The 22,731-nt window shown below is 39.0% G+C and overlaps 1 protein-coding gene across 12 annotated transcripts in view; it reads left to right on the top strand.

Annotated features, from left to right (window-relative positions):
* Window positions 1–22,731, top strand: part of MTCL1 (microtubule crosslinking factor 1) — a 101,719-nt gene that overhangs the window by 63,935 nt on the left and 15,053 nt on the right. For 5 of the 12 annotated variants that reach the window (XM_085573743.1, XM_085573745.1, XM_085573742.1 and 2 more), the window contains 5 exons: window positions 5,914–6,036; window positions 8,882–9,112; window positions 10,671–10,859; window positions 16,864–17,031; window positions 19,999–20,253. In XM_085573743.1, the coding sequence (XP_085429869.1) occupies window positions 5,914–6,036; window positions 8,882–9,112; window positions 10,671–10,859; window positions 16,864–17,031; window positions 19,999–20,253 (966 nt within the window). The remainder of the gene's footprint in view (window positions 1–5,913; window positions 6,037–8,881; window positions 9,113–10,670; window positions 10,860–16,863; window positions 17,032–19,998; window positions 20,254–22,731) is intronic. The other 7 variants (XM_077784300.2, XM_085573746.1, XM_031504011.3 and 4 more) reach the window with 2 other exon arrangements.

Below are 22,731 nucleotides of genomic sequence, written 5' to 3'. Positions count from 1 at the left end.
GTGCTCAAAATATTACCAAAGCTAGGGCTCAAACAGTCTAACTTGAGAAAATGTGGAAGACTAAGGTGTTTTTACAGTCAAAATCACTTAAGAAAAAAAGACTACTTCAGTGCTTTAATCTAAAAATTTTCAGTGGGTAGGTGGCCTGTGGAAATCTTGAAATCTTAAGTAGTCAAACCCAAGTGAAGGAGAAGCTTTCTCATTATAATTTTGAAAGGTATCATTTTCAATTTCATTATTCAGTTTAATTTTATTATTGAATTTAAGTATTTTAATTTATTTTATTTTTTTTTTATTTCTACACTGCACTAGCAAAAACTGCTATTTTTCTTTTGGTCCAGATAAATGAGCAGAAAAGAATACTATTGAAATACCAAAGGTATCTTTTTATTATCACAGAAATTCCAAATGGAGACTCAAACTTTTTAATGCCCACAGTGGGTATGACTACACATGACTCTTTATCTGTTTTTACTTAAGAAGTGAAAATACATGCACTTGCCTTTCATTTCACTAAGGAAAAGGTTTTCTTTTTATTCAAGCTAGCCCATTTATCTAAATTTACTTTTTTCCAAGCTGAATTTTAAATTAAAATTTTTACAAACAATGCTGAAGATCTTCAATTTAGTGATTCCTTCTATTTTTAAAAATTAGCACCATGGGAGCTTAGTTGTTTTATTAAATACAATAAATGCAGACAGACATGTGCTTGAAACTACCCTGTGGCTTAACTGTAAACATGTGCCGTTGTTTGGGCTTTGCACTTTAGTTGTTAGTGCAGGATTATTAGAATGTATTTGCGTGTTAAAGAGCTGCATTAACGTCCCAGTCCAAGGGAAATTATATCTTGAAATTGCCTTAAGAGCAGGGCTTTGTTTTCTTGCTGAAACAAGCCTTTCAGCTGCTGTTGTGGGAGGCTGGAGCCCATTGGGGTGGATGTTCCATCCATTATTCATTATTTTAGCAGAGCTCTGTTGTGGTGGGATGGGGAAATCATTCTTTACTATCCAAGGAAAAAGCACATGAACTAGTAAGAATTTCCCTCACTAAAACAAACAGCAGAGCCAAAAAGAGGTAATCTAGAGCAAATATGGCAACAAAATGGCAACCAATGGAAAAAACAGTAAATAATTTTTCACCTGCTGATTTCTGCTAATGGACTATTCATAAATGAAAGGCAGTTTCCTCACGCAATCTCTGACTGTTTATTCAGAAGCAAGAAGACATTTAGAAGAAGAAAGATTTCAGTCTTTCAAATGACCAGATATGGCTTGGTACATTTGATACTGGGTGCTCTAAATTGGAGTTGTATCTCCTAGTTCTAGTCCTTCAGAGGATCTCAGTTCTGCCTTTTCCTGATCGAGTGTATATCAAAGGCAAAAGCACTTTACATTTCAGATTTTGATTATTTTTATACATGGCTTTTAAAGACTTACACATTTACTTCTGTGTAGAAAAATACCATAAAATCTCTGACACTCATAGGTTATGTAAAAAGAACCAATGAAGAGAATTCATGTAAAAGGAGTGAATTGTGACCAGAGATTTAAAATAAAAGCAGATAGGCTGGTGAAGGTGAGAGCGTGTCTTAAACAACAAGTTTTCCACGAGGTCTAGTAATAAAAATAGAAATAGCATAAAGTAATTTATTCTAAACTACTTTTAGTATGTTTTTTCACTTTCCTTACTTATCATGCCAATAAGGAATGTATAACTCTAAGTTGATTACTGGGTTAAGTGTGGACCAACCAAATACAGTGATGTGCAAATTAGGTAAGTCAATTTACCACCTGCTTTGAATCAAAACTTCTGTATGTATGAAATTTGGAGGAGATGGATGAGGATATTTTGATCTATATTTTGACAGTTCTGTTTTTTAACTGGTGCTGTTTCTGTGCAATTTTCATAACTCCATGTGAGTGTTTTTCAGCTGGATGGTTTTTGCAGCAGCTCCCAGCCATGTGTTGAACATTTGCACATGCATTTATCTGGTTAAATGTTTTGTTTTTCCAGAAAGGCAACAGTGAACGGTTTACACATTGACTTTCTTTCTTCTGGTAAAAAAAGCAAAAAAAAACCAACAACAACAACCAAGAACCACATAGAAAGTTGTATGTCTTATGTCCAATATTCCTCCAGTGCAAAGCTGTGGGAAGAAGAAAGATAAACTTATGCTGTGATTATTCCTTCCCACCAAGATTAGGGGATGCAAGAATAATTTACTTTGATGTATTGTATTCTTTCTTGCTATGTAAGATTCTGTAGAGGTTGACAGTGTAATGGCTTAAAAGACCCTTTATGATGTAAATGTGGATATTTGAGTCCTAACTGAACTTGGTGAGACTTTGTATACTGTCCATACAATGAGATGGATTTTTAAAGACTTGAAGTGTTCTGTGTTTTCCCAAACTCAGAGATTTTTCATATAAGCACAGACAAATAACCACACAGCTGCCTATTCTACACTAGCAAATGAAATATATGTCATCTATTTTTTTAAGGGATGAGAAGAAAAGTACATCTTCAGAAGCAACCTCTGCGAGTTCAGTTAGATGTGAATTGCATGCAAAAAGTATAACAAAAGGCACTGGAACTTTCTTTCTGACACATGCAATGGCCAGCTGTCAATCTGTGAAAAAGTAGCAATTTTTAAATTATGTGTTCAAATGTAAGGTCCAAATATCAAAGCATGATAATGTAGCTTTAGAGGAGCAGCATAAAACATTTATTTTGGCTTGCTTTGAATTGCATGCAAATGCTGGAAAGCATCATTCTACCCTGCCTCCTCAGGCCTTATTTTGTTTGATCATTTCTGGGGGGGGGGAAAAAGAAGCTTAAGAGAAAGATTCCATGAAATTTCATGTTCACGGTTGTTACATATAAATTGATTAAGTTTGCAGGCGAATTGAGGTTGCAATTAGCTCCGGTAAAATGGAGAAAGCAGACAAATAAAACCCAGCCATAGCTTGTCTTGGATGGCAATCTTGTAAAAACAAGTCATGGCAGATATGTGGGACTGTGTGAGCTGCAAAGTAACCTAAAAAGCTGCCAGCACTCTGAGGGGGGGAAAGGGGTCTGTACTGTGAGACAGTGGTGGTGAAGTCCCCAGGATGACTTTTCTTTGTGCATCTTCTTGAGGTAAAGACATCAGCATGGATTAGCTTGTTCTGGAGTGATAACAGGTGAGATAAAAGGACTGAGCAGAAGGATTTGGCAGTGCCTGTCTGAGGGGACAGGAGTGGAAGTGTGTCTGGTAATGCAATAACTGGGATACATGGGAAGCTGTTAGTCGGTGTTGAGCTGTGGATGAAGTGCAGCTGTTTCCGTGGTGCTGTGGTAGAGTAGCACTTGCTCATAGTTCCCATGGTACTGTGTTTGTACGTCCTGTTGTAGAGAGTTTGTGTCTGCTCTGTGATGTCAGCATGTTGTGCAGTGGCTGTCGTATTCAGGATGTCTTCTGTTCCTCATGTCGTGCACTCCTTAATGAGAACAAAGGAAACAAACAATGGAATGTAACAGGTTTTCAACTGTTGTGACCATTTTGTAGTAATGTCCCTTTTCAAAACAAAACAAAACCACAGTTGTGCCACAGACTACAGCCTGCTGGTTTTATGATAGGGGACTGATTTCCACATATAAACATCCAGACATCTATCAGTGCAGTATCAAGTGCTTGAACTGCATACACAAATATTACATGATACATTTATAAGTATTATTCATTCATGATACATTTATAATATTATTCATTCATGATCCTAATAGATTGTTTAGCAGCAATCTATTATGCACTTAAGCAGCTTTACCTCCCCTGATTTGAGCAGTTGAGATATCCTAACATTTCTGGTAGAAATTATATTATATATTATTATAGACTATGAAGAGTTCTCAGGTTGCATTGGAAGGGAATAAAGTATGCAACTCTGCATTTATGCACTAGCTGCTTTTCAACTTAAATTTACTTTAGGACTTACAAAAATGTATTGTCCTTAAAGGGGCAAAGCAGTTGTGATATGATTTTGACTTAGTGTGCATGTTATACTGCATCTGCCTTTATGATATATTTAATTTCTTTTTAGAAATTCCAACAGATCCCACATAATCCTAGCAGCGAAGTTTCCTGAAATTTGGCTTTGCATGGGCTATATATTTATAAAATAAAATTGGATGGGTTAATAATTTTGAATCCATAAAGGGATTAACAGATTTTTTTTTAAATTATGCATTAATGAACTGATACATTGGTTTTTGTTTGCCATATTCCTGAAGAATCTTGATCAGAATAAAATAGTGCAGAAATTCCTGATGGAAGTATTTTTCCTTTATTGCATGAGAGAATTAAATTAAGAATTTACAAATTATTATGCAAAATTGACAAATTGCATCACAAGCAATTCTTTTCAAATCCAAATTTTGACCTTATTCACTACAAAATGTCTGCAGACACATTACAGAGACAGATTAAATTGATAAGGCAGGTAATGTTCTCTTAGTCACTTTATCTTTCAGAGGGATGGAAGTGTCTTTTCCTCAGGTACAAAATAGACATGCACAAGTCAATAAATGACTCAAGTAAAAACAGCACTGATAGGGCCAAGAAAGTCTATGTAGGTCCACTTTTGATTTTCAGCAGAGTGTGGTCCTGCAGGTTGTTTTTGGGATACTACCATTTGCCTTATCTCATTTTTCCCTAGAGGAGGGGTGAGGAATGTCTTTTCCAGGGAGAACTACATTTTGAATAACCAAAATGTTCCAACAAGGGCTGTGTGGCCTGAACAGCAGCAGCTGCTGGCTTTTCTCTGAAAACTGGGAGGAGTGGCAAGGAGGTGGATGCAGGGGCTCATACCAGCAGGGAAATGGCAACACAGCCCTAGAGGGGATCCCATGACCTTTGTTATGTCCTTGCAGCTGCTGAGGTTGGAGCACGTACAACGTGGGCCAGCTGAGAATTTGGGATTACACTTTGAAGCCTGAAGCAATCCTGTCTTTAAGTACATTTTTGCTATGGGAAGGAGTTTGGTGCTGTAGTGCTTTCTGTGTTCACACACGTGAAGAGGATGGCATCCAGCTGAGCATCACTTTTGTACAGATAAATCAGTTTTGGCACCAATGTGAGAGACACAAAGTGAAGGACACTGAAAATTCTGATCAGAAATATAAGTGCCACAGGATTCATTACTATAGTATCAACAATGAGATCTGACTGCCTTCTTAGGTCTTTATTTTTAAGTAACTTTCAGGAGCAAACTTGATGGGATGCCAAACCTAATGAGAATATAAAATTGAAGGTATTAAGATTAAAATAGTATTGGGCCTGAAAGGGAGGATACTTAATTATTTTGGTCAGATCTCAGGCTCACACAGCTTATCACTGTGGCATTTTTTTGTAATTATTTTGTGTAGAAATCACAGAATGAAGTTGACTTGTGCAAAGAACTGTCTTGTATCTGAAGAAAGGGATCTTATGTATACTTGATTTAATAATTGCTATCCTATTAACTGCCCTATCAAAACTGTTGCAAATGAATAGTCACGTTCAATATGCATGCACTAGATTCATCTTGTGCAGAGGTGTTAAAATTTTACAGCTTTGATTATGATGAAGAAATGCATCACCAAATATGTAATCCTGCAAACAGAAGTCTCAGCTCTTCAAGTCCAAGCCCAGAGCAGAGGCCTGAAGAGAATATCCAATATGTAACATCGGCATTCAAGCTTTAGTTTCCAGAAGAAGGCACACAGGAAATTCCCACACAGATTTAGGACATTGTTATTTATTTGCACACTGTGCTTTGGTTTTAACTATTGATAATCTTGGGTTGTGCAGATGTCTGTCCTGCGGCTCTTTTTCATTTTTTTTACACCTCCGAGACACATTTTCTGCTAAACCTTTCCCTTTGTCCTGCTGATCAGCTCAGGGATTCCCATGTTTTACCTGTACAGAATGTATCGATACAGGAGCTTCAGGCTCAGCTTGAGCAGGAGACAAGAGTTCACCGAGAGGAGCAAGAGAAGTTTACAGAAAGGATCATCCAGGTAAATACAAAACCCACCTGGGAGAGATGCGTGACCATGATGTGTGACGTGAGCCTTGTTTGTCACGACTGTGGGAACTTGTGTCCTGATGGCTGTGCCTGTGTGACCTCATCTGAGTAAATGAAGAATCTGGAATCCAGGGAAATCTAAACTCAAGCCCATTTTGCCACTGCGAATATGGCTTCCCTGCTTGGGGGAGAGAAATTTTGTCCTTCCCTCTTCAGGGGAAATCATGGTAGAGTCATGAAATACTGCATGGTGAAGCCTGTCACCCTTCAGCTCTCTGTGACCTGGGGAAGTGTGTGTTTGATCCCTGGGAGCTCAGTTCGGCTCCATACCTTATTCTGACTCCTCCTAGCCAAAAGAAAATCCAGCACCTCTCTGAAGTCAGAGGAGTTGCTATGCACACATAGCTGAGAAACAAATCAGGACATTCATTCTTGTATTTCTCAGTACTCAGTGCTTCAAATCTTCTTATTAATAGATGGTGAATAAATAATTTTTTTTACATGAGCTCCCCCTGCTCTTTTGAAGGCTGGAACAGATTAGTCAATCATTTTGTGATCTCTAGCTCCTAGAGCAAAAAAAACTTGCTAATTTCTGCAGGCTGTTTGGCTCTTAACTAAAGTTTTCTTTTTAAATTTACTTCATGGACTAAATTCTGCATAATTGTTGCATACTGTAAAGATTTTTTTCTTGTGCCAACTAATCTCTTTATGCCCAAGTGGTATCTCTCATAACTAGCTTTAATTTCCAGTTGATCTCCACAGGAGTTTTCCACTGGATCTTTTGAAGGCAACCAGTCAATTGATTTCCTTCCTAGTTGCCTCAGCTGTGACAGCTTTTTGGAAGCTATGCCTGTCTCTTAAAGTTCTTTTATTTTGCAATTGCTATCCACTGAAAAATAATAACATTCTACAAATCTACCTCCACTAGAGTCTTCTAGTCTAGAATTCATGGCTACAGGGATTTGAAATACAACAGCTTGTCAAAATGATGAAAAATGCACCAAAATCAAAGCTAGCTGTTTATGTTGATAGCCAGAAGAAATAGAAGAATAAAAGCATCTTCTGGGTTCTTAATTTTTTTCCGGATTATGCGTGTTCTGTTGATAATGTTCCTTTTTTTATCATCCTCCAGGATTTCTGGTGGAAATTACTCAGATTTTTGCTGTATTTAACCATAACTTTATTTGATAGGAGAATAGTCATCAACATCAAATCTACTTTTTTCTTCCCATAAAAACTAAATTTAAAATCAGCCCTTCTTTTACTTTTTCATTTTTAGGAATGTTTAATGACATCAAATTGATGTGTGCTAGCAGTGTACTATCTCCATGAGTGTTATTAGGAGTTGTGTGTATGTTTCTTGGAGCCATTATAGCTGATTTTGTTCCAGACTGCTTTTAAGCTTCATTTTAAACACATTTAAGCTAGCCACTACTGTAAATAACTTCAATTTAATCAGGAACTTTTTAAGGCATAGTAGCATAGATGCTAAAAATTTGCATTATGCTGGAGGACATCATTTAGATGGCAGGCAAGTCCTTAGGAAACTATCTCATGTAGACTGGTAGCCTGTTTCAGAAGCATGTGAATGTTGCCATGAAAATCAAACATATATTTCTTAGCAGTATTTATTGCTAGGGAGCCCTAATCCCTGAAACATTCTTTATTCTTATGTGAGCATTGCTTGTTGCAGGGTGTGTTCCGATGGTTCGGATTGTTGTGGTCATAAGTGTACTGTGGCTTTCATAGATTTTATCTGTGGAGCTGGTCAGGAAAAGGAGAGGCTGTGTTCTGCAGAATGGAAAATAGGAACTGTCACCTGTTATTAGTTACTCTGTACTGATTTTCCATCTGCATTTTCTTCATCTATGAAGAAGCCACAGCTTGGTTGAAATGGAAATACTTTCTCACCTATGCACAATATGAGATATTGTACAACTAACTTGTACAAGTTCTGTTGGGTGTAGGTCATGCCACGGTTTGATTTAATATATATAATATATAAAACATTGAGGGAGAGATCACATTTAAAGAATGATGTTTCAGGTGGCCTTGCAGTGAAACTGGTGTAGTTGTACATGTCCTCTAAAGAATGAGCTTTTCTTGGTGATTTTAGTACTAAGGCTGAGACATTTCATATGCTGAGTTGCAATCTGTTCCTGTCTCTTCAGTTCCTGCTTGTGTCCCAGATAAATTCATGCCAGAATGAGAGACTGTTTACTGTGGTATCATTCCGATGCCTTCAAGTATGAACTGCAAGGAGTGAGGAGTCAATAGTGGTATCTGAGGTACTGGAGGAGTTTTCTTCAGAAGTGTTGCCCTTCCAGAGGCAGAGGGAGACGTAACAACTGTGGGTAGATTGAAACTGTGCCTATGGGAGGAAGTTGCAAGGCAAATATTCCAGGTTGTCTGAAGGGCAGCTGTGGTCCCACCTTGTACAAATGGCTGCAAATGCATTTAATAGGTGTGATATGTGCAGCAGTGTGGGCTGGTGGCTCTGCTGGGAACCTACTGCAGAGATACAATCAAGAGAGGGAGGAAAATATGAGTGGTGTAAAATGTTTAACCAGTTTCAGAGGTCTTTGCATCTTTGAAGTAAATATCCACTTCCACAGCAGGTTACTTTCATGTACTTTCATGTGGTTATCTAAGAAAAGCTTATCATCTGCAATCCTCTAATTTCCTCAGCAGTCATAACTGCTGAAGAATTTATTGAGCCAAACTCAATAGCTGCTCGCTACTGATGAAAATTAGAGATTTCAGTTTGTCTCACCCAGTGAAGTACAAGTCCTGGAGACTGCCCCCCTGTTGACATGTTGCCTGTTATTCCATTAAAGCTGGAGGAGGAGCATATGCAGACCCTGCGGAGAAAAGACTTGGAAGTGCAGAGTTTGACTTTGCAGAACAAACTGGAGGAGAAGACCTGGAGTCAGGAGAAAAATCTGCTGCAGCAGGAACTCAGGCGTTTCAAGCAGGACACCTTTCTCCTGTATGTCAAATTGAAGTGGCTGCTGAAACACTGGCGGCAAGGCAAGCGAATGGAGGAGGAAGGGGAGGACACATTAGAGGTAACTGTCCTACCTTAATAACCCAGATGAGTACTGGGATGTCCCTTCTTTAAGTGTAGACCTGAAATATGATGTGGCACCAGCAGCTTTTAAATAGCACATATATTGAAAGGGGATTCAAATTAAACATGAAAAAGCTGCTGTTGGCTTGTGCTGAAGTAGATTCTGCATGTTGTGTTACAGATCACCCATCTTTAAAGCTAAAACCTTAACTAGTACAAACAGCTGGTCCTGAAATACTCACACAGTAAAGGAAAAATTAATTAAGTCTCAAAGATATGACTCTTGAGTAATTTTTTGAAAGAAAAAAACGCACATTAGCAAGGTGAGGGAGTCAAATCTGTTTAGATGGATTGAGTGCTGTTGTTTTTCTCATCCTGTGCACCGTGTGTTCCTTACAAAGCCTTCAGCAATACAGATGGAGGGAAGCTCTGTTTCTGTGCTTTCAGGAGAATTACACAGCTTCATGTGAGAACTTACAGTGAATCATCCTCATTTGTTCCCCTTCTCCATACACACGTCTGTCACCGTCAGCAGCAATACACCAGTCGTCATCATGGTGCTTTTCTAAGTAGAGGCTAAATCAAGATCAGGAATTTCAGAAGTACCTAACAACCTGGAATCCCCAAGCTGACACATCTCAGCAGGGGTGTGGTTACCAGCCAACATGCACTGTGGAGGAAGTGTTGAGTTGCACACCTAGAATTACCATTTGCTTCTTAGCTAAAGAAAAAAACTAAAATGTTTTCCCATTCTGACATTTTATACTAAATTCTTGAGAACAATAGATTTGTTTTGCAGGTTCATGCAATTCTGAAGCCATCTGGTAAGCAACAAAGTAATTTTTCTCAGTATTTCTGGTCCTTTTATACCTAGTGTTTTTCAAAGTTTGCTGCATTTGGCAGTACAAGTAACCTTTCAGGTCTGGTCAGAGTGTGCTTAAGCTGAATACTCCAATGTTTGTATTCTTAGATAAAGGGTGGATGAACATCTTTGATTCATCTGTGGTGGTAATATGAGTCAGAAACAAGAGATGAGTAGCTATTTAGAAATAATTTGCTTCTACTTTACTTCAGCTATGTTAATTTGCTTCTGTGTAAATTAGCTCATCTTCTAATAGCAAAAATCTTTCATTTCTTGATTGTTTGGATTTTTTGACTGGTTAATTTATTACCAGCCCAGCTTTATTGGAGCCATGTTTTGCACATGCTTTGCATAATATAAAATGATAGATTTGGATACTTCCTAATCTCCATTACTTCATCGCACAATACACCGGTGCCTTGTACAGTTCTTGATTAATGTGTGATAGATTATATCCATCATGTGACATTGGACCCATCTCAGTTGCATAAATTCCCTTTGTTGCAGGGCTGCATAGTGATGTATTCACATATGCAGTAGGTGATGTACCACCCAAAGATCAGTTCTGTGGCCTGAGTTGAACTCAGTATATGCCACCACAGAGATGCAGTCCCTTCCCTTAGTCCTTCAGTAGATTTCTGGCCCCAGAGGTAAATGGCAAAAGCGTGTTCCTGTGTTCCCTCTTTCATTCTAGATTGAGCACCCTGAGGCCCTCCCAGACTTTGGCATTCCGTCTGAGCAGAAGGCAAATGATGCAGAGCGAGAGGAGGAGGAAGAAGACGTTGTGTTTGCGCTGACAGATTTCTCCCAGCATCCCACCCTGGACAGCACTGATCATGGGCCACAGCTGCAGACTGCAGAATTACTGCAGCAGCAGAAGCAGGTACTACTCCATTTATATATCATGCCCTGAGAATGGAAACTGAATTTTCCGAGAGAGTTCTGTGCTGCTGTGTTAAATCACCTAGAATCATACTTGTGTAAATCCTTCTAGCTACACAGTAATTACAGTGGATTTCATCCATTATATTTATATTTAAATTTAATCATGAGCCACATGATTACTGTTCTTCTCTGTTGACAGATGCTATCAGTGAAAAATCCCATTTCTTCTTGTGGCTGTTTGCCCAGAAACATCTATCAGGATGTGATGGTTTGCAGAATTTACAGGCTCCTCATGTCTGAGTACATCTATTGTACTCTACTGTCAAGCTTTTAGCAAGAACATGTGATTTTGTTTCCTTGAAATAATTTAAGAAACTAGCACATGTATTTAATGTTTCCTTTAGAGATGATGGGAAAACAATGTAAAAGTTCCTTCCTGTCACTGGGCTTGTTTTTAAAAGCCTGAAATCAAATCATACTAACTTTTCTCCGGCATCTCCTGTACCCTGACTGTGTGTCAGAACACTACCATATATGCTAGCTTTTTCGTTTGTACATTTAATATACTAACTATCCTAACAATACAAATAAAAAAAGCAGATAGATTTCTTATATTTTAAAGTGAAAACCATTTATATTAGACTATCCTGTTACATGCATTTACTTGCAATCATAAATAGAATGGAGCAAGGATTCTGTGTGAAAAATTCAGAGGGGAAAAAAAGTCTTCAGTCTTTATACCTGATGTCCCTTCTCTATCCAACCCTTTGACATGGGAGTCTGCTCCACAGTGACAACTCTCAGGCAAATATGTACTCCCTATGATCATAATACTTAGCTGGAGTCACTGCAGGCCTGGGGATTGTGTCTCTTTGCATCTGAGCTCTCCACCTTGAATTCCCCAGACTCTCGTGATTATGGACAGCATGTTTACTAACTGCCTACAGTGTTGGAGCAGGTAACAGGAATTCTCTATCCTGTAAAAAGGATAATCTCATAACTATTATTTTCTGTGAAGTGTGCTACCAAGTTAGTATTCATTTGATTAGTTTGGCATTTAGAAAGGTTCTACCTTGCTGGTCACCCAGACCCATCACTGTCTTCCTCTCAGCACACTCTTTGCTGGTAAAAGGCTGTAGAAGGCCATGCAAGAGATGCTTTTGAACACATCACCTGACTGCATTCCATCTGTAGACTGATTTATTCTGGAATTAGTAAAATAAATGTATACCATAATGCTGTTTCTTTGCAAACTCTGTCATGTACTAAATTTCCATATAGAGCTCTTAAAATAACCAAGAACATTCAAATGAATTATGTACTCTTTGAAATAATCGTTGCTTAGTCATTAATCTCAGTTAAGGTGGCAGAAGTGGGCAGTACAATGATTATAATTCATTTTTATATCCATCACAGCAGTTCTAGCTAATCTTGCTTGAAGAATTGATCCGCAGGAACTGACCGCCTTTTGGTACTCCCCATGATGATAAAGAGTGCATGATATCCAAATTAACTTGTCATGATAAAACAGATTCCTTGCTCCCCAGCCAGAAAAAAGTGTTATTTTGACACCGCAAGAATGAATAAGTTTGCTAAATATTTCTCATTTTAAGCACTATTATTTCTTCTGCTTGTGCATGCTAGGGCATCTTCTCACAAGCACTGCTGTGCTGAAAAACACACTGAGTTTTGAGGGGTTTTCTGCGGGTTTCCTTAAGCCCACAGCTGGAAAAAACATTGTTTATACTGGGAATTTGGAATGATTTGTACAGTTGGAAGTCTCCAAGGTTTGCATCTGACCAGAAGAGCCAAATCTGCCTGACAAGTTCCAAGATGAAATGCATCAGCACATACTTCACACTAGGAATGAAACTTTTAGTTAGTCTAGGAGTGGCTGAGATAACTAGGTCAGAAAAAAGAAAGGCCTTATGGTAACCTGATGTTACCCATATTTATTTTTAGCATTTAATGTAATATTTAATGGCTTGTGTTTTCAGACTTCACTCCTGCTGCTGACTTTCTTACCCTGTCTGGAAAGTGGAATTGTTTTGAGAAAAATTATAAACCCAGAGGCCATAATTTCAACATGCAACTTTTAATTTTATATTGCTATGATTTGAGATACTTGACTGCCTAATAAATAAACCAGTCTGACTTGTCTGGGATTTTTATTTGGACACTGTGTGGAGGGATATAGGCAAGGCAGAGCAGAAAGGGGAGAAAAAAGGTAAGCTGATAAGAGGCAGAGTAGATCGGGAGTCTGAGAGGGGTCAGTTCATCTTTCCCTGCATTACATTGTCCCTTGGCTGGTAGCTGGGGGACACGGCAGAAAGTGTCAGGCAGGGTTAAGAGCCAGGCTGGAAGTTTGTGTTTAGGAGATAATCGAGCCAGTTGGACTGGTGGCACAGCAGAGGAGAACAGCCTGTGGATAAAGGAAAAGCTTTGTTTCAGTTTAGTATAAAGTGAGATCCCTGTTAGATGGCGTAAGATAAGGGAATAAGGAGTAGAGAGTTTATCTGTGGTCCAGTGGAAAAAGCATTAAAATGCAATGCAGTAGTGTTGCTGCTGGGAGGGGTGTCAAGAATTAGATCTCTTCTCGCTCATATAATGTTTGTTTTCAAAGCTTAGCTAAGAGAAAAGCCCAAAGGAATAGTCATTAAGCCCTGAATATACCGAAATGGGTTGCACCAAGATCCAGCTTATCTTTTGCCTAGACAGGAAAAATACATGGTTCTGGTTTGCTGTTTAGGCTCCTGACCTCGTGTTTTTAATTTACTGCTCTACTAAACTGCTTGTAATACCAGCCTGTGGCTAAAGTCTTCAGTCAAATTCTCAAGGGAAATTCTCAGAGAAAAGTGAATTGTAAGAAGAACCAAACTGCAAACTGCTCTTTTCCAAAACTTTTCTAGAGCTGGATGCTCCTGTTCCTGTGGTTGACTCAACTTAGTAAATGCTCCATTGTCCTACATTGGAGACTACATAAGGTTTTGTTTGTTGTCAGCTGTTTTCTCTGTAAATCCAGAGCTGTAGATACAAGTCTTTAAATTTTTGTAAAGCCTTTGTAATTGTCTTAGATCAGTTGTGAATCAGTGAGATTCCTCTAAGCTTTAAATTTTAGAAACAGCTAAGTGCTAAAGAACCACCTCCTTGCATGGAAGACTGTCCAGAGAATCACAGCCATGCCAAATTTCTGCTGTGAAACATGCCTGAAAGAAAGGGGAAGACTATAACAATACTTGTTGTATATTTACAGGACTTAGTCTTCTGAATTAGTTGTTTTGCCAACAAAATCTAAAGCATGACTAGATGTAAACATTGTCTTTCAGAGCACATTCTCTCAAAAATACTTTCTTTGTTCTCCAAAATCATTCCAGTTTGGCAAAACAGAAAAAAAATAATTTCAGATTTCTCCAGCTTCAGACTATAAATACAGAGTCATGCAGAAGAGACTTCTCTGCAGGAGTACAAAGTATGTAACCAAAACTGGATTTACATTGGCAAGGTAATTATAAACCCAGCAAGCCAGGGGGCACCTGGGGTACTTGTCTCATAATTATGACATTGATGTAATGCCTCTAGAAATAAGAAATGCCCTCAACACAGTAGGCTACAAACCTGCAATGAGGTTCTTTTGTCCTTTATGTACTAGTCTATATCTTCTTTCTTTGCAAAACAAATTTTATAGGACTCTAAAATTATCAAATATATGCATGGGAATGAGAGATGTAACTTGCTTTGGTGTCATTTGGTTTTATTTTTCTTCTGTCTAATTTCTCTTGTGGAGCCTTTTGACTGCTTTGCCAGAGAAAGGTTTGTACAGCACACCAGAAAACACAGAACTTGGTTCTTGAATGAAAGCACTTCACAGACATTTGGAGTCAGGTTTTTCAAAGAGGATGAGACCAGATTTTGATGCGTTCAATACCCAGCAGCTTCTGTTGTGACATTAAGGGCAAAACTTCAAAGGAGTTCTTATTCTGATTATTACACAAGGGGCTTGAAATGTTTGGAGAATTTAGCCTTAATTAGGTAGTAGAATGAAAATGCATAGTGGAAACATAAAATCTCATTGCATATTGAATAGTAGGTGATCTTATATGCATGATGGAGACTGCTGCTGGAGAGCAGGAAACTGCTAATTGGCATTAAATGTTAATGGAATTAATTCTGCTTCTGTGGGTGCACTTCTTGCAAAACCCCATCTTGTACACCATCACTTTTCATTAACCCAACCAGATAGGTCAGTCAATGAGCACCTGCAGTCATTTCCCTACATCTAGCATATTTTTGCTGATGCATCAAATGGCTTGGAAAAAGTTGACTATGTTTGTTTGATTTTTAAAGAAAAAAGGCATCTTGGCATGTATGACTAGCAATTACAAAAATAAGTGAGGTGGGTTTAGTGATGCCAAAAATTTGGTGAGCATATGAAGTCAGCTTAGTTGTAAAATTTAATAAGTATTGCCATTGAAAAAAGAACATGACAATAATTCAGATTTTTGTGTACTTATGTTTACTTGACTTGCCTTCAAAGAAGCCTCCATGTAGTTACTTCATGAACTGCCAGATAAGAGGGAATGCAGGAAGCCTTCACTTGGGAAAAAAACATAAAAATAATTCAATTAGACTATCATGCAAGGATAGAGAAAACTGATTTGAGTTAGGCCTTCCAAATGGAGTTAACACATTCATGAAAACCAGGTAGTTAAATGGTGAAATTTTTGAGTAAGCATTCCCATTTTTCTGCCCCTTGCTGTGTCTACTAGTCAAGTATAATTTTCATAAAAGTATTTCTAGTCAGGATAACTCATCAGATACAATCTCTGGTTTCTCCCTGGTGTTTGAGAGGCTCATTAGGGATATTTGATTTAAATTCTGGATTTAAAAAATAATGTATTTCTGTTTTCTGATTCATTGACTGCAAAAAAAAAAATTGTGGGAAACCATTCATTCATTCCAGAATGAATATTTAGAATTTTTTTTTTTATATTTAACATTAAAATGGCAGATTTTGCAAGTGCCCAGAGAATGTGCAGAAGGTAAATGACAAAACTAAGGGAAAAAAATTAAGATTTGGGTAAGAATACGTGATGTCAGCTTTGAGCTCGACTTTTAACTTAGCTCCACTCTTGGCTTCTGGCTATCATAAGAGCTCTGACAACATTTTCAGCATAGCCAGGACACTCTCAACAAGACACAAATGGGGATTTGATTCCCTCTGCAAGAGGGAAGGTGGCCTCTGGCCTTCAAGCCTTTGGTACCAAGAAGGGTGCTGCTACAAAGCTAACCTGGGTGCAACTGCCTGGCGTGGAGCAGAAATATGAAGTACAGACTACTGAAACACCTTAGCAGAGATACTCAGCTCAAAGCCTCACTGCATTTCTCAAAATAATTTTATCTGAGAATACAAAAAACATTGAAAAGTTATCCCCTTTCTTTTTATGTAGTTTACAAATATTTGGCATTTGATACGGAGCAATGACTGTATGTGTGAGACAGATACGAAACTACCCAACAAACCTCAGGAATGAGACTCTAGCTTTGGTTTACAGTATTAAAAAGAAAAAGTTATTAATTATGTCCTCAGTCCAGAAAGATGCTCAGTGCCTTTTTCAGAGTAACTTAAGTATCTTTGGCTTTCAGGAAGCATCAGCACTAGGGCTAACGAGAAGCAGAATCATAGAATCATTCAGGTTGGAAAAGACCTTCAAGATCATTAGTCCAACCATAAACATAACACTGCCAATTCCACCACCAAACCACATCCCAAAGTGTCACATCCACACATCTTTTAAATACCTCCAGGGATGGTGACTCAACCACTTCCTGAGCAGCCTGTAGACAGAGATGGCATCGCTATTCTTAGTTTTCTTGTGCAAAAGTTAGCCTACACACTTTCTCTTCCATGCAGTGGACACACAGTCATTTTTCATCCTAAAAAATGAAACTGGGTAGTAAAGCCAGCATCTAATGACAGCATTTTGTCTGCTTTGTTGTGTCAGGCGAGTGAAAACCGGAAGCTGCTGAACGCTCTGAAGGGTTTGCTGGATGACTTCCGCTCGGAGCTGCGGGACGAGGAGCGGGAGCGCCAGGGGCTGCAGCAGCAGTACGCCCTGCACAAGGCAGCCTGGGAGGTGGAAATCACTGAGCTCAAGTGTCGCCTCCAACAGGTAACGTGCCCTAAGTCCTGTAGAGAACAGCTGAGGTGCTTAATGGAACAGGAAATTCATGACAGAAAGGGGGCTTTATTCATGCATTTTATCCTGGTGTCTGAAAGTCCTCACCTGAAGCCTGACCAAAGCTTTGCTGCTTGAGTTGCCTCTTGGATTTCCAGTTGTCCCAGCACAAAGGACAGTCCACATGCAGTGACGTAGGTGAGAACAAAGGAACTGAACTTCTTGCTGTATTTTCTCAGCAGAGTTGGGTGGTCATGTATCAGCTGTGGTAATGATACATGTGGGTGTCTATATTTATTGGAGAGAAAAATGTCTTGTGGTTGGCATGCTCACAATTAGTTCATCACTGTGCCTTTGTGTGTAACAACTGCAGTATTTGATTTATAGCAGAAAAAAGAGTGATTCAACAACACCGAAGTGATAGATAATATATTGATATTAAACCAGCCATTCAAAGCTACTGGTTAGTGATGGATGGCACCCCAATGAAGAGAGCTCTCGCTACGTGCCATGGGATATTGTTAGAAGTATTTGTGTAAAACCTGGTGCCAGGTGTTCCAGTGTCATTTATGGCAGCTCACAGAAGATGTACTGTTTCTGAAGCAGCATGAACACAAATCAGCAAAAATCCCACAAGAATTTATTTCCAAAGCTGATGGCATAAAAGCTCTTACTTTACACATTGAAAAAGGAAGGGGTGGGAGAATTAGTACATTCTGATCTTGAGAAAAATCATAGAGCTCCTCTTCAGAAGGAAAATATAATAAAAATATTCACTGTTGGAAGGGTGGTACATTTAGAGGCTCACTGTGACACAGAGCTGAGATGTGAGTACTGCTTTTCCTGTCCAGGTACTGCAGGCTGCTTTCCCAGAATGAAGGAGGCAGCTTTCATTTTTAGCAGAGTCTTCTCCCAGAAGATTCAAATTCTTAGTTTCGCTGCTTCTCAGCACGCCAGCATTTCTGAACAATGTATCACTTGAAAAAGGAAAAAAAATCAGTTCCTGTTTTGACTCCTTTTAAAATGTCTTGGTGACAGATTTACCTTAGGCTTGAGATGGCAACAAAGAACAATACTTAGGGAAAGTCTGACCACAGAACTGCCAAGCTTTCCTATTTTGCCTTTGCATGGGCAATAAACTTCCAGGCTGCTACTTTGGCTGGTGTTTGGCACCAGGATGGTGCTGCCACTCTTGCTCAGGGGTTTCCACCCTTCCTTCTGGGGCTTTTACCAGTCTCTGCTACCTCCACTGCTCTGCTGGAAATAATATATAACACTTGGTAATTACTGGGCAATGGGTGCTATTTGTTAGGGAGTTAGTGTTAGGGACCAAACCCTGTGTATGCTTTGAGAATTTGCATTGAGGACATGGGACCCATTAAAGATATGGGCGTCCCTCACTAGGATGCTGACCAATTGTCCAGCTTCAGGATGCCTGGGGTGAATATAATATATCATATCATATCATATCATATCATATCATATCATATCATATCATATCATATCATATATCATATAATGTTGTACACAGGTGTGAGAAAGATGATGTCATGTTGACTTTGTTAAAATAGGATTCTGCTATTTCAAAATGGAATTTTTTTTGTTTGGTTGTTTGGTTATTTGAAAAAAAAAAAAACAACAACTGGACTCTGAAAATTAGCGGTAGAAGATGCCGGTGTTTTTGAGATTTCCCTGTCACTTCAAGTGGGTGTAACAGGATGTTATCTGCAGCTCAGTACAATTTAAGTAACTCAGGCAGTAATCTCTCAGTCAATTGTTTGGGAAGGCTATTCCAGAGACTAGTAAGCATCACTCCTGAATCCAGTCTGAAATTTCTTTGCTCAGAAAGTTTGGGCTTATTTTCCACAAAGGGCAAGGTGAAGGTGTTGTCCTTCACTCTTGTTAGAGGAATATGCTTCCCAGCAGACCTGCTGCCTCTCATTTTTGAGGACAACATTAACTCCAGAGGTGGAAATGAGTTTTCACTTCATTTCACCTGCAGAGCTAGGGGATGAAGATGTATCCCATTCTGAGTCACACACACATCTACTGAACTGTCAACACAAGGTCAGATTCCAAGGATAAATTCTTCACTCACTTGAAGTTACACAAAACAATTGAGCACTTTTTCCCTCTGACAACAGTCCAGCACTGGCCCAGCTTGATCAGAGAAGTTGTACAATCTCTGCACTTGGAGGTTTTTCAGGATCCATCCGAACAAAGTCCTGTACAACCCATTCTGATCTCAGAGTCCATGTTGGAAGCAGAAGGTGGAACTAGAGACCTCCTGAAGCTTTTGTTTTCCTATGAATCTATTGCCTTGGGCCAGCTCTTCTGATCTGTTTAAGCTGACCCCGATCATGAAATTGAAGAAGGGAGGGAAGGTGGCATCAGATAACTGCCCTTGAAATCAGTTCAGAATCCAGAACCTTGGAGATGGGAGGATGATCTTGGTGCACCTGCTGCTGTTGCTGCTAACACCTTCTCTTGTTGGAAGGCAGGAGAGTCATACAATAACACCACTGCTGAGCGTTGTTGTGGGATAAGCCTCCTCAGAAGATGAATTCACATTCCTTAGGTTTCAGGTGAACTGAGCAAGAGCACAAAATCAGAGCAGTAGCCAAGGACATTGTTCTGAAAATTGTCTCAGAGATAATGATAAGGTTGGAGTTTATCTCCATGTTTCCTTCATTACTGGTACCTATATACCCATCAGAAAATCGTAACTGGTGCTTTAAGAGCATGTACTGGTAGAGCTTGAGAAGTTATTTTCTGTAGTTTTCACTGTCTTGATGTTAAAACTTTTTCCATTCTAAAAATACTTGATCATTTATTGAGATCTTAAGATGTAATAATTGCTATTATTCTGCCATTACCTTTGCAAAGTTAGGTCTTTAATGCATTTTCAGGCACAGGTTTTTATTGCAGAATATTCCTAGTAACATTTGACTTTATTGCTAGCTGGAAGGGAAGAGTGAGAATACCTCTGGAGAAACAGGTCTCGGTTTGGATGCAAAGGGAGCTTTTAAAAGGGAAAGAGAAGAGCACAAGAAGCTTCTGGCTGACAGTCACAGTGTGGTGATGGACCTCCGCTGGCAAATCCAGCACAGTGAGAAGAACTGGAACCGGGAAAAGGTGGAGCTCTTGGACAGGCTTGATAGGGACCGGCGAGAATGGGACCGTCAAAAGAAGGAGCTGCTCAGGCGGATAGAGCAGGTAAGGGGCTGTCAGGTAAGGAGTCACCTCGGGTGAGCAGTGCAGTCTGAAAGAATGAGGCCATTGTACCATTACTACACTCAGGACAAACTCAAGGGACAGCATTAAGAAGCAGCACAGGAATGATTTTGCTTCCTTGGCTACATCAATGTTTCTCATGTTACGAAACAATTTATGTACACAAGGGAGTAAAAGGAAAATGCTCATAATCCCTATAAAAGACCACTTATGAGAAATCAGCTCTAGGTTAGAGGTCATTTCCTCATTTCAATTACCCTGGACAAGCATGGTCACATTCTGTTTGAAAGCTTTAGTGCATCTCTGTGCTAAAACACTCAACCCAAAGAGATACTCAGGTTTTGGTACACAACTTCTTGCTGGAAGAGACTGTTCATCCATGAATTTGCCACCAAAGATGCAGATGCTGCATCTGTTCAGTCTCAATTGAATTCTATTTCTCTGGAAAAGGAGCACAGGAGTTAACATGAAGAGCCCTAACTGATAACAAACACAGGTATCAGTACTAGATATTCAGAAGAATATTGGTCACATTAATTTTGTTATCACTTGCAAATCTGGGAAATGCATACCTACCCCCTTTTTTCGTTCCTATCTGTATTTTCATCTGCTTAGTATTAGAGACAAATAATACCTAATGAATTTATTATCAGCCTGGAAGCCACATAAAAAATGAAGTTTTATGAGGGGAAGTTAAAATACCGTTTTTGACTGAACATTGTTCAGCTCTGAGTCATGCATTCCAGGAAAAGCAAGAGAAACAACTGAAATTGTGGGTTCTCAGCTAACTGAATTCTTTCTGTCCTTAGGACATCAGAAATGGATGACTTGTGCATGCTCTTTAGAGAGCATTATACTTGAGAAAAGCACAGAATGGCCTCTCAAGTTTAAATCAATGAAAGCCCGGTGTACCTTCATGATCAATTTTTGAAAAGGATTCAATGTCTGTGTCTCATGTTCCCACATCAGGGCTGAACAAAGAAGTTAAAGAAAAGACACCAGGCTGGAAATATTATTATGAGTACAAGACAACCTTGGTTTGAGCTGTGGCTATTAAACCCACAGAGAAGCACTTAGGAAAATCCCATGCTCATGTGGGTATTTCTAAAATCAATGCTAGAAGTATAGGTCTGAGTGGACAGTGCCAAACATTAAGGTTTTATAGACCAAGAAAGGTGATTTTTGAGCTTCTAAATTTCAAAATATCAACAAACAATATTCTGAATTTTTTAATCTCTTGAATATCTGAGGGGTTAAGTGTGTACTCCATGCAGCTTTTTGAGCTAGCCCTTATAATGCAACACAGTAGTGCATCTCCTAAGATAAGACCATCAGAGCCTGTAAGCCTTATAGCAAAGCTCATCATGCAAAGTTTCTGGCTTGCAGGGTTCAGTGGCAGATAGTGCCTTAGTTAGTTTTCCATGGCTTGAGTGAGCTGGTTTCTAACTGTTGGATTGTAGTGGCCAAACTACCTCCTATGGATTCTTCATGCACAATGGCAATTAAATAACCCTTGGAAAATTTTCCAGTATACTAAGGACATAGAAACGTTTTTTTGAAAAGTCACTGGTACCTCTTTGGATGTTTATTTTATTTTTTATGTTTTTATAAATTGCCAGGTTTTAGGTATATCCTCAATAGCTTGAGGGACTTAACCTGGTTAAAGACTGCTTTTTCCATTCCCTGAGAATGGGGCACATTGAAGGAAGCCACAGAGAAATCCCTGTTAATGTTACCTAGCTTTTCATTCTCTTAAAACCTGGCATAACCTCTCAGTGTCATCCTGGGAGAGCCTACAAAAAATAGCTCTTAGCTAGTGCTGGAACTCATTTCTTTTGTTATGTTTCTGAAACCTCTAGGGCTTTAACTATATATTTACTGTGCCAACAGAGTTGTACACAGAATTGGCAATGAACAGGGGAAATAAAAAATATTATGTCAAACTAACTTCAGAGGACTAAATGACCAGAAATAGCATTTGAAATCTTGGCTACCTGCCTACAAAACTTCATAACCCCATCTTTGCTTATAATCAAACATTTCCCTGTGTGACAGGAAGCTTCCAAATATTTGCAAGCTTTTAGTTGAATATTGTCTCAGATTGCAGTCATGCCCTGCTTTATATGGAAACAATTAGTATATCTCTGAAGTCCTACTCCCCAGGGTTTTGGTGTGTGTATTCCATGTATGGCCATACACAGAGGATGAGGAGACTACACCACTGTGTATGTTTGAAACAAAGTCCAAGAGATAGCAGAAGCATGTGTGCCACATTTCATTCTAATGCTTTATGCCAGTCTGCTTTCACGCAGCTCCTGAATAATACATGTATGATAAGAGGGAAGTCACACCAATGTATAAAATATATAAAGTACTTTACTCTGGATGGTGATGGGAATACTGCTGGCATAGAAAAAACATGATGACCTACTTTCTTCAGAGCTCACAGTTGTTGTTTTT

This window comes from Lonchura striata, chromosome 2, assembly GCF_050655825.1.
Source record: "Lonchura striata isolate lonStrDom1 chromosome 2, ASM5065582v1, whole genome shotgun sequence".
In the NCBI taxonomy this organism is placed as follows: Eukaryota; Metazoa; Chordata; class Aves; order Passeriformes; family Estrildidae; genus Lonchura; species Lonchura striata.
Note: the sequence above shows the minus strand (reverse complement) of the source record. Positions and strands in the feature narration are given on the sequence as shown.